A 13203-nucleotide genomic window follows, 5' to 3' on the forward strand; every position below is an offset into this window, starting at 1 on the left:
CGTCGTGAAAACATTTGCATTCAACATGCACTGAGCGGGATCCAAATGACTTAAGGTGTTCTTTGTGCAACAGAATTCAACAAGCATTTACAATGCAATGGTCTCGGCATTATTAAATCTAGAGCTATTGGCATTGCTCATGACTTTTTTTTTTTAAATCATAAATAAATGGCATTGTCATTTACACTACCAATAGCTTAATTGTTAAATAAATGGCATTGTCATTTATAATGGCAATAGCTTAATCGCTCGCATATGCATGACCTATTGCATTTACACCCACACAGAGCCACCCACACAGAGTCATTCACATAGAGCCACCCACACACACAGAGCCACCTACACAGAGCCACCCTCACACAGACAGAGCCACCCACACATAGAGCCACCTACAAAACAAGACAAGGCATCACAAGGATAGGGGTTCAAGTTGTCCACGAAAAAAAAAAACCTAGACTGAAGAAGCTACCTGCTTGCCTCAAGGATTATGCTTTAACGTTTTATCCCTATGTAGGCACTGTTTGTGGTCTAGACGTATTCTACTTTACATTACTGAAACCAAATATAGTATTATAAGTAAACTCTTAACTTTTTATGTGTTGTTTATCTCCTAAAAACATGATAGCCTTTGACTTCTAATCCCAATGAGTTTTGTTGGTCATATTTTCTGTTATATTTTTGGAACTTTAACTTTTTTTTCATTATTACAATTGGCTAGTTAGCGTATGATTGAGGGGGAGATGTGTTGTAACCTGCCTCTGCCCCTTTAACTCTGATGTAACGTGTAGAGTCTTAGGGGCTTCAGATGGAACTGTGGGGTGGCCAGAACAACCAGTGATGAATTGTTGGTGGCTTGTCCAGAGGAGGTTGTGCCATCTGTGGTGGATGCAATTTCACAGTGTGAGTGGACTCTCCTAACAATATTTCGGTTTAAAATGATGTGGTAACGAAAGTATTAATATTTCATTTTTCACCTGAGAACCTCTCTACCGCTGTGGAGCACACAGAATCAGAGCCCTTTTCCAGTACACACTCGCAAAAGTAGCTACAATTGGTGACCACACAGTCCATCGGAGATGCGCTTAGCAGGCTATAGGCCATCTGAAATAAGTAGTCGCCAGTAAGAACTGAGCACTCGCTCAACCCAATTGTCCCCTCACAAGCACTTTTCCTCCAGTAACTGATTTGGTCCCAACCGTCTTGCTAAGTTAATGGCCACCTCATTTACCAGATCGTGTCCTCCCCACCACTGCACAGTCATTCTACGTCCTCTTTCCACAAACCTGTATCTGATTTATGTCTCTTAGTTCACTCCATGCCCCCAAACTACTAATTGTCTGATTTAGCTGTTACGGTCCCTTTCTTCAATCTGCTCTTCCCTGCCCATACAATCATACTGTTAAGGCCCCTGAAATGATGCGATCACTAGTGTCTTCACCCTACCCGAGGTCACGCCACTCTAGTGTGCTTCTTGATGTTCTTACTTACGTCACCTCTGATTGTTGCCTTACTGCTGCCTTCCCTGACCCCTTTCCCTAATCCTGCTTTTAGCCGCACTCGTCTGTTCCTTGTCCTTGCAAATTCTTCTTCTGTGTCATAGTAACGTTGCCTGGTCTCTTCCCCTGCTCAGTTAGTTGCCATCCTAACTTGCTTCGCTTACCTGCTTCTTGCCACCCGAACTGTTATCCTAACCTGCTTAGTGGCACCCGCACCTGAGTTAGTGTTTGCACTCTTATCTTTTCCCTAATCCCTTCATCCTTGTTTATCACGAAGGTACCCGAGGCATAAAATATAAAATGTTAACATGTTTTACTCGTTTCGAACGAGTGCCTCTACATCCCTCTGATTAGATCCACTTTTTTGGAGCTGGTAAAAATGTGTGTATAATGAGACCAGCGTAACATACTGCCTTCTATTGTACAGCATGCTTGCCAGCTCATTCCTATATGGGGCTTGTCGAAATGTTTTCATTTATATTCATCATCCATAAATTCGAATGAGATGACGATTTCTTCAAACCAATATTGCTCTCCAGTGAAGTATTCTTCCTCCACTCGCCCTCTTATACTTCTCAGAGCTACCATTCCGACAGGTATGCTGGAACCCTCCGAATGACAACTCTGATGTGGGCGATGAACCTGTTTAATGGAGACAACGTACACTTTCGAATGCTGCATTAGGGTGGGGGTATTTGCATGGTCCGCTTGTACACGTTAATAAGAAGGCTGTGCCCCCGCACCCTGCAGCTCTAGCTCTGCTCCACCTGCCCCTCATCTCACCTGTTCTCATGCCGGCTCCTCGGCTCCCACTTCGGTAGGGCTCAGGCCGCTGCCACGGAGACAGCTTGTTTACTGACGTCACTTCCAAAAGCACAAGAACTCACTGACGTCCACGGAAGCAAAAAAAAGCCTTACCTGAAGTCAGGCAAGGTTGCCTGTGACGGGGGCGGGGCGGCATCCGGACCGGAAGAGGAGGCAGGCGGAGTGAAAGCGTCTCGCGGTCCGGGGCTCCTGTGAGCGGTGGAGAGCCCCGGGGCTGCCAGCAGAAGCAAGTGTTGCGGGGCTACCTTGACCAAGAGGGAGCCCCGGGAATGGAGCTGGCGTGCAGAGAGCGGAGTCCCCCGAGATTGGCCCGGTAAGTTGAAAAGGGCTGGTGGGTGGGGGGGGGGGGCTCGGTGCACTTGTGTGTGTGCTCGTGTGTGTATGTATGTGTACGACGGCGTAAGAGGGGGCTCGGTGCACTTGTGTGTGTTTGCGCGCGTGTGTGTATGTGTGCGGGGGTGTGTGTCTGTATGTATGTGCCTGCGTGCATGGGCGCTCGTGTGTGTGTCTGTGTGAATGCGTAGACAGCAGTACTTGTGCGCGTGACAGTTTGAAATCGCCTCCAAGGCGATGCGCGCGGCCAGGATTGTCTCCTGGAAAGCAGACACGGCAACAATAGGTTCTCGGCGAGAACGCGCTTCTGCGCGCTTAGCCGAGACCTAAAAAGTGGTCAGGGTCCCATTCTCAGAACAAGCATTTACAATGCAATGGTCTCGGCAATATTATAGGTAGAGCTATTGGTATTGCTCATTATTTTTTTAATCTTTTTTGTATCCCTAAATAAATGGCATTGTCATTTCTATTGGCATTAGCTTTTTTTTGCGTATGTGATACCTATTGCATTAGCAGAGAGAGAGTGAGGTAGTGAGATAGAGAGAGAGAGTGAGGCATTGAAATAGAGAGAGAGTGAGGTAGTGAGAGAGAGTGAGGTAGATAGAGAGTGAGGTAGTGAGATAGAGAGTGAGGTAGTGAAAGAGTGAGGTAGTGAGGGAGAGGGATGTTGTGAGGTAGTGAGATATAAGCATAGAGTGATGTAGTGAGATAGAGAGAGAGGTAGTGAAAGAGAGTAAAGTGAGTTAGTGAGATAGAAAGAGTGAGGTAGTGAGATACAGAGTGATTGAGGTAGTGAGTTAGAGAGAGAGAGTGAAGTTGTGAGCTAGAGAGTGAGGTAGTGAGAGAGTGAGGTAGTGATGTTTTGAGAGAGAGAAGTTGTGAGATAGTGAGGTAGTGAGATAGATAGAGTGGAGTAGTGAGGTAGAGAGAGTTATGTAGTGAGAGAGGTAGATAGAGAGTGAGGTAGTGAGAGACAGAGAGTGAGGTAGTGAGAGAGTGAGGTAGTGAGGGAGAGGGATTTTCTGAGGTAGTGAGATAGAAACAGTGAGTGAGTTTGTGAGGTAGTGAGATAGAGAGAGCTAGTGAAAGAGAGAGTGAAAGTGACCTAGTGAGATAGAAAGAGAGAGAGTGAGATAGAGAGAGAGTGAAGTTGTGAGGTAGTGAGATAGAGAGTGAGTTAGCGAGAGAGTGATGTAGTGAATTTTTGAGGGAGTGAGTCGTGATATAGTGAGGTAGTGAGAGTGAGAGAGTGAGATAGAAATATATAGAGTGAGGTAGTGAGATAGAGAGAGAGTGAGCTAGTGAGATAGAGAGAGTAAAGTTGTGAGGTAGTGTGTTTGAGAGTGATGTGGAATGCATGCTAACAATAAGCAACAAACAAACATGCTACAAATACCTCCCACCCCAAGACCGGCACTTACCTCTCATGCCGCTGATCAGCACACAAGCTGTCAGGAGAAACAAGAACAATCTATCCCAGGCTCATTAGCGCTCGTTCCACTGCCCATCATGAACCTGGCATAAAAGGCAACAGTTTCCTGATACACCGCCAAACTCTCCAGGCATAAGAGAAACGAGAGCGGCGACCTCATCAGCGGGAGGGGGCGGGAAAAAGACACAGACAGCGGGAGGGGAGCACCCCTGGGAGTTGGAGGGCCCGCTTTGGCCTGTCTCTATCGAGAGAGCCTGCTGTCACTTGGGAACAGGCCTTGGGTTAGAGGGATCCCTCAGAGGCTGCAGCGCCTTTTGTAAAGTGATCTCCTCAAAACACATTCCCAAAACCCCAAACAGGAGGTGAGGAAGGACCAGGGCACCACAGCGAACAGGCAAGGTCCAAGCTAGTTAATGGGGCTTTAAGGGGAAACAGAGGCCCGGACTGGGATTTGAAGTGCTGAAATCCAGATCACAGTTCACCAAAACAACCACTCGACTTGACTTTTAACATGCTGTCAAAAGCAGAGAGGGGCGACACCGGATCAGAAATACCAGAGAGCTTCAAAGAGCAAACAAAAAATGGCATTCCAAAGACACCATAATTTTCTTCCATTACAATGCAATGGTCTCGGCATTATTAAAGGTAGAGCTATTGGCATTGCTCATGATTTTTTTAAAAAAATCATAAATAAATGGCATTTTCATTTACATTGGCAATAGCTTAATCGTTAAAAAAATGGCATTGTCATTTACAATGCCAATAGCTTAATAGCTCGTAAATGCAATCAATGAATGCACAGTGCATGTGTGGATTATTTGAGCTTGCTTGTTTGCTTGTCTTTTTTAGCAGGCCCTTAGCACCAGATACCATCTGGGGGCATGTACGTGTGCACAGTACAAGAGAAGGCGATTTGTGCTCAGCCCCAAACAGGCACTATTGCTAAACCTGGAGCAAATGCTATTAAAGCGTCCTGAAGATCGGTTCATGCCATCTACCATACTGTTTAAGAGGACACTTCAGCCAATCCAGAGGTAAATCAAACGTGTAAAGTTATAACGAAGCCTACATATAAGGCATTTACCAAGTACAGCTGAGAATATCCCACCAACATTAATAAAGTGACTGAAAAATGCACTGCATGCACAACACGGAATGAATAAAAGCATGCATATGCTTTGCAAACTGAAAAAAGCAATGTATTTGTATGTGCAAGCACAGTGTTCCAGAAACCAAACGAAGATATTACGTAGAATAAGATCCTCCACCGTGAAATGAACAGAGGTATCCCTGTATTGGCCATCACATCTGGACAAACAGGAGGAAGCAGCCAAACAACACGCATCCACACAGAAACATGCTCTCTATGACAACATGTTACGATGTTGGCCCCAAAAACGTATGACGGTGGGGGAATACGGTCCATATTAACAGCTAACGTTCATAAGTATTCCCTAAAAGGATAGGAAGAGTACGGCCTGCGTCTTACCTGCCCCGCTGAACTGGCTGCTCCCGAGAGTAGTGGGTCTTGTTTTCCCACTATTGACAGGCGGTTTGAGACGGGAGGCCGGGGAAGGCCCCGCCGGGGTGCTCGCTTTACAGTGCATTATGTTAAATCAAAACAGACTCAGAATATCATAAAACTGACCTGTCAGACCAGCCCATGAGCTCTGCCCGACTGCCTTATTGGCAGGGCTATTGGAATTATGCGATTGTGCAACCGATTTTCACATAATAATAGATTTGCTGAACAAACCATCATGGGCCTCATAATCTTGGGAATTTGACCCAAAAAAATTGTTTCTAGCTCAAATGGTTCAAAAGTTACTTAATTTGCAGTGAAACGTGTTCCAGTGCAGGGCAAAGCAGGACTGGTCACCTTTCTTTTGCTTAATGCTAAATTTGGGTATTAAACTGGTACTAATGAGGTGCAACCAAGGCCCTGACAGTTACAAGTTTAAAAATAACAAAGTAATACAATTTACAAAAGGTGCCACATTATATGTGCTCAACTTCGCCACATAATTTGAGCCTCTCGTTGCATAATTCCAGTGGCCCTGCGCCTATAGGCCAGTCGAACCTTGCTTACATTAGTGCCAGATTTTGGCGTTTGTTTGTAGGAGTAGAAATGAAGGAGTTGACCCAGTTGCAGGTTCAGAAGTGCATATGACACAACCAGGTCCTGTGCCACATGACTCCAGCTATACCATACGGGGCCAAGTACCCCAAAACGTGGCTGGGGCCGCCTGTGTTCCCATTCAGAGGGGGCCTGGCTTGGCAGATTGGACTGGGCTGGACTTCTCTACTGGCGCCAAACCAAGTCTCTGTTGTGCCACAGGGTGGGTGGGGTTCGGGGGGGGGAGGGGGAGTAAACAAATGGCCTCAAATACGACCCAAGTGACTGGCAGGGTTTGAGACTGTTTGCAGTCATCCACCCATCACCAATGCATTTCCTCGTAGCCAGGAGAGGGCCAGGTCAGAGCAGGAGACAGAAAGAGGAGTGCGTTACATGCAGCAGGTGTAGGTTACATTCGTGGGGAACGTACAGCCAAATGTAGGTTACATTAATGTGGGCCCAGGTTACATTTGTGCAGGGGATACCAGCGTAAATCACACGGTGCCAGGTGCAGAGACAGACAGGTGTGGTTTACTTTCTTGCAGGAGATGGCGCGAGTTGCAGCTTAAATACATGCAAAAAGACATTACAGCTGTGGATTACATGAAATAATTGTATGATTTATAGAGTGATCGCCACTCTGCTCAACTTTAGGGCAGGGGTAATGTGACTTTAGGGCAGGGGTAATGTGACTTTAGGGCAGGGGTAATGTGACTTTAGGGCAGGGGTAATGTGACTTTAGGGCAGGGGTAATGTGACTTCAGGGCAGGAGACCAGGAGTAATGTTAATGTGTAATTTTCGTTAGTGCTGGGTTTGGAGCAGGTCACATTCGTGTAGGAAAGGGAAAGTTACATTATGCTTCACACAATTTCTCCTCAGCGTACGACCTCTTCTAAACCCACTCCCAACACACGTTGTCCCCTCTTCCAAAAAGATACTCCTTGCACCCGTCGTACACACGTCACTCATGAGCACAAAAACAACCCTTCCTGGCCCACATCTTATCACACACCGCCCCCTAACAGAACAGTCACAAACACACCATCACATTCCTGACGCCCTGCCTGCTGCCAACACCAGGCATGGAAAAAACTTGAAACAAGTCGGGAGGGGGCGAGAGCTTACGGGAAGCCTTTATAGGATGGCGGGGAGGCTACATGAACACACACACACAAGAAAAGTTGATACCCTGGCGCGCACCCCTTTTTCTCCCCGCAAAGACAAATCGACCCGCCGTGCACCTGAAGAACCCCAAAGAGAACACTACTCATCCTGGGGTCGCTGAAGGCTTTACCACCTAACCCCCTCTCATCAATCCCGGCGCTAATTGTTCGTTCCTGGGCCCCAGGACAGCCCACGCCCCGTGGCACATCAAGGCTCACTGGCACCGCCTCCTCTCCCCCACCTATGGCAGGGGTAATGACTGTTCCCCCGTTCATGGTCCAGAAGGGCTGCCCTCCCCCTCCTTGGCCACCGAGCCGTCCGAAGCCTTCTCCAGACCCCGGGCCCCTCCCCCAGAGCTGATTATTTTCTTTGGCCCGAGGCTTGGCTTTTCCCTTCTGCCTGCTCCAGGCAAGCTTTTGTTTTCTTTAGCACTAGTGAACCTGGCACCAGAAAGGGGTAGAGAACACCAGGTGGTGGCGAACCACCACTCACCAGAGTTAGTTTCGCACCGATCAAACTAGCCTAGTTCCTCGCCCGTCCCAGTGGCCACCGTGCAATGTCATACCCCCTCCCACCCCAACATGCATTTCTATCGCATGCACGGGCATCAGGTCCCAAAAATCCTACTATATATGTTTAAAAAACACACGCACAAAAAACACAGTTATGGGGACCCGCTCACTTCCACGGGCGTCGGTTACACTACACCTGAGGTACTTTTGAAAGCTAAGCCCCCGACTCCGTGATCAACATACTGTTAGGCTGCAGTGCCACGAAGCGCGGCGTCAGGGAGCATTAGAGTCACTAGCAGACCGAACAAGACCATTCCGCTGGGTTTCCCTGGGCTAAGGCTTCGCAATAGACACCTCCAGCAGCCGCGACAATTCTTATGAGAGGGGGGCTCTTGAAACAACCCGCGATAAACGGAGAGAAACGGGCGAGGGGGGTGGGGGTGGTAAAGGCAAAAGGGGGAGGAGGACACAAAAAAGGAGCTTTCCGCACGTATTCTTCCTTGGCTTAATTTATGCTATGCGATTCTGTGCCGGTGAAATCAAGCGGGACAAAGGAGAGCTGCGGAGGGAAGGGGTGCACAAACAAGCAGTAAGAGGCCAGAAACAACGGCACAAACAGGGAGGGGGGCAGGAAAAACGGCAATGTAGGTATCTAAGACGTACACACGCAAAATGCCGTACTCGGAAGTAACATTGAAAACACTATGACACAAAGTGAGCAAGAAACAAATGAAAACTTACCTGGAGTGGCAGCTGCGCTGATCCTCACAACAACAACCCCAAAGAAAATGGCTGCCGCGAAGCTCCGATTTTTTCGGAATCGGGGGCGTGGTTTTGCGCCCTGAGTGACGGACGACGTCACAGGGGTAAGGAACGCAAAAAATCACGCCCCCGAATCTGAAAAAGACGGAGCTTCTTTGGAGGGATGGCTCTCTCCTCCAATGGCTGGCCTCCATTTAGGAAGCCAGCCAATGGTGGAGAGACAGGGCAGGGAGGCGGGTTCTGAAGCCCTACTAAACAACATTAAATCTCGGACTTCCGGTCTGCCTTCGGCAGACCGGATATTACCTCGACCTAAAAAAGGAGTCCAATAAGGTTCATCCAAAAGGCAGAATTGTAATAAGTCTTAATGTGACAAATTCATATAATAATCATGGTCCCATTCTCAGTGAAAGACATCCAGTAAGGCTCATTAGAGAGATAAGAAGTCTTGATAATCTGTATCAAATTAAGATAAATAAAGATTCTCAATAAAGAGTATCCAAAAAAGGTGTTTTAGCGATATAGGCGTGTGCTGAATCTGTGTATTAATCGCGCTGACACACACCGTAGTAGAAGCTCCAGGCAGTGACTCTGGAGTGATAAAGAGAATTAACCCAAGGCCAAATTAGGGTCTGAGGGACCACAATTCTGCGTGTATAATGCATAATGGCATTAAGACACATTAAGACTTATTACAAATCTACCTTTTGGATGAACCTTATTGGACACTTTTTCTGAGAATGGCACCCTGACCACTTTTTGAATTCTGTTGCACAAAGAACACCTTAAGTCATTTGGTTCCCCACTCAGTGCATGTTGAATGCAAATTTTTTCACGACGCACGCGCAAATCTATGCTATTGTTCCTTCAGAAGAGCGATTACCCTGAGAAGCCCTGACAAAGTTTTTCAAGAGAACGAAACGCGTTGGCTGAATCTTTGTCTTTGAATCAATCTACAAATCTGATTAATAAAGAACTTTTTGAAAATTCTACGGTCATTTGCTGGGCTTTTTTCCATCCTGCGCACACCATTTAATTACCATGAAGGCAAACACTTCAGTGTCACACATAGGGTTGGTAAGCATTACATAAATTCTGCAATACAATACAGTACCATGAGTCAGACTCAGACAGCGGAGGCAGCAACGTATCCATACAGCAGGACAGGCCTTCTATCGTCAACAGCATACGGACAGTTACCTTTCAGGCTCTACCTCTAAAAAGATCTGGCAGCACCTGCAAGAGTGTCTCTCACTGTATCCAATTGAGTGGATGCTGCATGTGTGTGTATTTAGTGTGTGTGCAGCTGAGTGAGTAAGGATGTGTGAGTGTCACGATTTGACTGTTGACACAGCAGATCCTATTTGGGATTTGCTTTATGGGGAGGTTGTACAAGATGGCTGATAAATGTAGCCTGTGTTTCTTATCTTGTACTCCTCGGCTGCCTCCTCTATGGGACGCACAGTGTGATCTGGTGCCTCTGGGCTCCTTACCTTGTACTCCACGGCTGCCTCCTCTATGGGACGCACAGTGTGATCTGGTGCCTCTGGGCTCCTTCCCTTGTACTCCACGGCTGCCTCCTCTATGGGGCGCACAGTGTGATCTGGTGCCTCTGGGCTCCTTCCCTTGTACTCCATGGCTGCCTCCTCTATGGGACGCACAGTGTGATCTGGTGCCTCTCTGGCTCCTTACCTTGTACTCCACAGCTACCTCCTCTATGGGACGCACAGTGTGATCTGGTGCCTCTGGGCTCCTTCCCTTGTACTCCACGGCTGCCTCCTCTAAGGGCGCACAGTGTGATCTGGTGCCTCTGGGCTCCTTACCTTGTGCTCCATGGCTGCCTCCTCTATGGGGCGCACTGTGTGATCTGGTGCCTCTGGGCTCCTTACCTTGTGCTCCATGGCTGCCTCCTCTATGGGGCGCACAGTGTGATCTGGTGCCTCTGGGCTCCTTCCCTTGTACTCCACGGCTGCCTCCTCTATGGGACGCACAGTGTGATCTGGTGCCTCTGGGCTTTTTCCCTTGTACTCCACGGCTGCCTCCTCTATGGGACGCACAGTGTGATCTGGTGCCTCTGGGCTCCTTACCTTGTACTCCATAGCTGCCTCCTCTATGGGGAGCGCAGTGTGTGATCTGGTGCCTCTAGGCTCCTTCCCTTGTACTCCACGGCTGCCTCCTCTATGGGACGCACAGTGTGATCTGGTGCCTCTGGGCTCCTTACCTTGTACTCCATAGCTGCCTCCTCTATGGGGAGCGCAGTGTGTGATCTGGTGCCTCTATGCTCCTTCCCTTGTACTCCACGGCTGCCTCCTCTATGGGGCGCACAGTGTGATCTGGTGCCTCTGGGCTCCTTACCTTGTGCTCCACGGCTGCCTCCTCTATGGGGCGCACAGTGTGATCTGGTGCCTCTAGGCTCCTTACCTTGTACTCCACGGCTGCCTCCTCTATGGGGCGCACAGTGTGATCTGGTGTCTCTCTGGCTCCTTACCTTGTACTCCACGGCTGCCTCCTCTATGGGACGCACAGTGTGATCTGGTGCCTCTGGGCTCCTTACCTTGTACTCCATGGCTGCCTCCTCTATGGGGCGCACAGTGTGATCTGGTGCCTCTGGGCTCCTTCCCTTGTACTCCACGGCTGCCTCCTCTATGGGACGCACAGTGTGATCTGGTGCCTCTGGGCTCCTTACCTTGTACTCCATAGCTGCCTCCTCTATGGGGAGCGCAGTGTGTGATCTGGTGCCTCTAGGCTCCTTCCCTTGTACTCCATGGCTGCCTCCTCTATGGGGCGCACAGTGTGATCTGGTGCCTCTGGGCTCCTTACCTTGTGCTCCACGGCTGCCTCCTCTATGGGGCGCACAGTGTGATCTGGTGCCTCTAGGCTCCTTACCTTGTACTCCACGGCTGCCTCCTCTATGGGGCGCACAGTGTGATCTGGTGTCTCTCTGGCTCCTTACCTTGTACTCCACGGCTGCCTCCTCTATGGGGCGCACAGTGTGATCTGGTACCTCTGGGCTCCTTACCTTGTACTCCATGGCTGCCTCCTCTATGGGGCGCACAGTGTGATCTGGTGCCTCTGGGCTCCTTCCCTTGTACTCCACGGCTGCCTCCTCTATGGGACGCACAGTGTGATCTGGTGCCTCTAGGCTCCTTACCTTGCACTCCACGGCTGCCTCCTCTATGGGGCGCACAGTGTGATCTGGTGCCTCTGGGCTCCTTCCCTTGTACTCCACGGCTGCCTCCTCTATGGGACGCACAGTGTGATCTGGTGCCTCTCTGCTCCTTACCTTGTACTCCATGGCTGCCTCCTCTATGGGACGTACAGTGTGATCTGGTGTCTCTCTGGCTCCTTACCTTGTACTCCACGGCTGCCTCCTCTATGGGGCGCACAGTGTGATCTGGTGCCTCTGGGCTCCTTACCTTGTGCTCCATAGCTGCCTCCTCTATGGGACGCACAGTGTGATCTGGTGCCTCTAGGCTCCTTACCTTGTACTCCACGGCTGCCTCCTCTACGGAGCGCACTATGTTATCTGTGGTCTCTGGGCCCTTACCTTGTACCCCATGGCTGTCTCCTCTATGGGGCGCACAGTGTGATCTGGTGCCTCTGAGCTCCTTACCTTGTACCCCATGGCTGCCTCCTTTATGGAGCGCACTGTGTGATCTGGTGCCTCTGGGCTCCTTACCCTGTGCTCCATGGCTGCCTCCTCTATGGGGTGCACAGTGTGATCTGGTGCCTCTGGGCTCCTTACCTTGTACTCCACGGCTGCCTCCTCTAAGGGGCGCACAGTGTGATCTGGTGCCTCTGAGCTCCTTACCTTGTACTCTGCGGCTGCCTCCTTTATGGGACGCACAGTGTGATCTGGTGCCTCTGGGCTCCTTCCCTTGTACTCCACGGCTGCCTGTTCTATGGGGTGCACTGTGTGATCTGTGGTCTCTGGCTCCTTCCCTTGTACTCCATGGCTGCCTCCTTTATGGGACGCACAGTGTGATCTGGTGCCTCTGGGCTCCTTCCCTTGTACTCCATGGCTGCCTCCTCTAAGGGGCGCGCAGTGTGATCTGATGCCTCTAGGCTCCTTACCTTGTACTCCATGGCTGCCTCCTTGATGGGGAGCGCAGTGTGTGATCTGTGGTCTCTGGACTCCCTGCAGATGACGCAGATGAGCTTCTTGTCCTCCTGGCAGAAGAGTTTGAGCTTCTCCTCGTGCTCCGGACACAGGGCCCCCTCCCCTGACCTCTCTGCCTGCAGGGAGAGCTGCTTCACCGACTCTACAATGCTCTGCAGCTGCCGGTTCGCCCTGAGCCTCCCCCGGGCAGAGGCCACTCTGCACTGGGGGCACTGGAGGGCCTGGCCCGGCCCCGGGGGGCACGCGAGGATGCAGGCGCGGCAGAAGTTGTGCCCACACTCGGTGATGACCGGGTCCTTGTAAAACTCAAGGCAGATGGGGCACGAGGCGTCGGCCTTCAGGGTGTGCAGGGGGCTCGCGGCAGCCATGGTGCCTCTGGAGCCAGAAATGAAACCGAAACTTCAGGCTCACTTCACAGCAGACGAGCTTCAGGAAGTGCACA

At 50.0% G+C, this 13203-nt stretch overlaps 1 protein-coding gene across 2 annotated transcripts in view; it reads right to left on the reverse strand.

The window, feature by feature from the left end:
• The window catches only part of LOC147725618 (E3 ubiquitin-protein ligase TRIM7-like), a 76241-nt gene extending 63038 nt beyond the window's left edge, over positions 1 to 13203 (reverse strand). Inside the window, exon 1 of one of the 2 annotated variants that reach the window (XM_086964310.1) lies at positions 12716 to 13203. In XM_086964310.1, the coding sequence (XP_086820436.1) occupies positions 12716 to 13129 (414 nt within the window). In that variant the 5' untranslated portion in view covers positions 13130 to 13203. The remainder of the gene's footprint in view (positions 1 to 12715) is intronic. The other variant, XM_086964309.1, reaches the window with a different exon arrangement.

This window comes from Lissotriton vulgaris, chromosome 3_2 (genome assembly GCF_964263255.1).
Source record: "Lissotriton vulgaris chromosome 3_2, aLisVul1.2, whole genome shotgun sequence".
In the NCBI taxonomy this organism is placed as follows: domain Eukaryota; kingdom Metazoa; phylum Chordata; class Amphibia; order Caudata; family Salamandridae; genus Lissotriton; species Lissotriton vulgaris.